The 289-nt window shown below is 32.5% G+C and overlaps 1 protein-coding gene across 1 annotated transcript in view; it reads right to left on the bottom strand.

The window, feature by feature from the left end:
• The window catches only part of LOC107699468 (putative ribosome-binding factor A, mitochondrial), a 3,193-nt gene that overhangs the window by 685 nt on the left and 2,219 nt on the right, over positions 1-289 (bottom strand). The window contains exon 5 of the mRNA XM_016500719.1: positions 97-181. Coding sequence (XP_016356205.1) covers positions 97-181 — 85 coding nt within the window. The remainder of the gene's footprint in view (positions 1-96; positions 182-289) is intronic.

The following is a 289-nucleotide window of genomic DNA, read 5'->3' as shown; positions in this document are numbered from 1 at the left end:
TTTTGCATCTGAACTCTTCATATATATATATATATATATATATAAGTATTCCATCTTTTATCACTGTAAACTCAGTGTAAAGTCTATCGTTGTTACCTCAGTGACAGCAGCATATTGTTTATCTCTGATGAGAACCACAGGTGGAACATTGCCAAGGATTTGGTGAGAGATCAGAAGGTGCCTGAAAAATAAAAAGGCAAATTATGGAATTCTTTTTTCAACTTCTTAAAGGGGTCATATGATGCTGCTAAAAAGAACATTATTTGGTGTATTTGGTGTAATGAAATGT

Source organism: Sinocyclocheilus anshuiensis, unplaced genomic scaffold (genome assembly GCF_001515605.1).
Source record: "Sinocyclocheilus anshuiensis isolate Anshui unplaced genomic scaffold, SAMN03320099.WGS_v1.1 scaffold670, whole genome shotgun sequence".
NCBI classification, from domain to species: Eukaryota; Metazoa; Chordata; class Actinopteri; order Cypriniformes; family Cyprinidae; genus Sinocyclocheilus; species Sinocyclocheilus anshuiensis.
The sequence above is the reverse complement of the archived record's forward strand: the minus strand, read 5'-3'. Positions and strand labels throughout refer to the sequence as shown.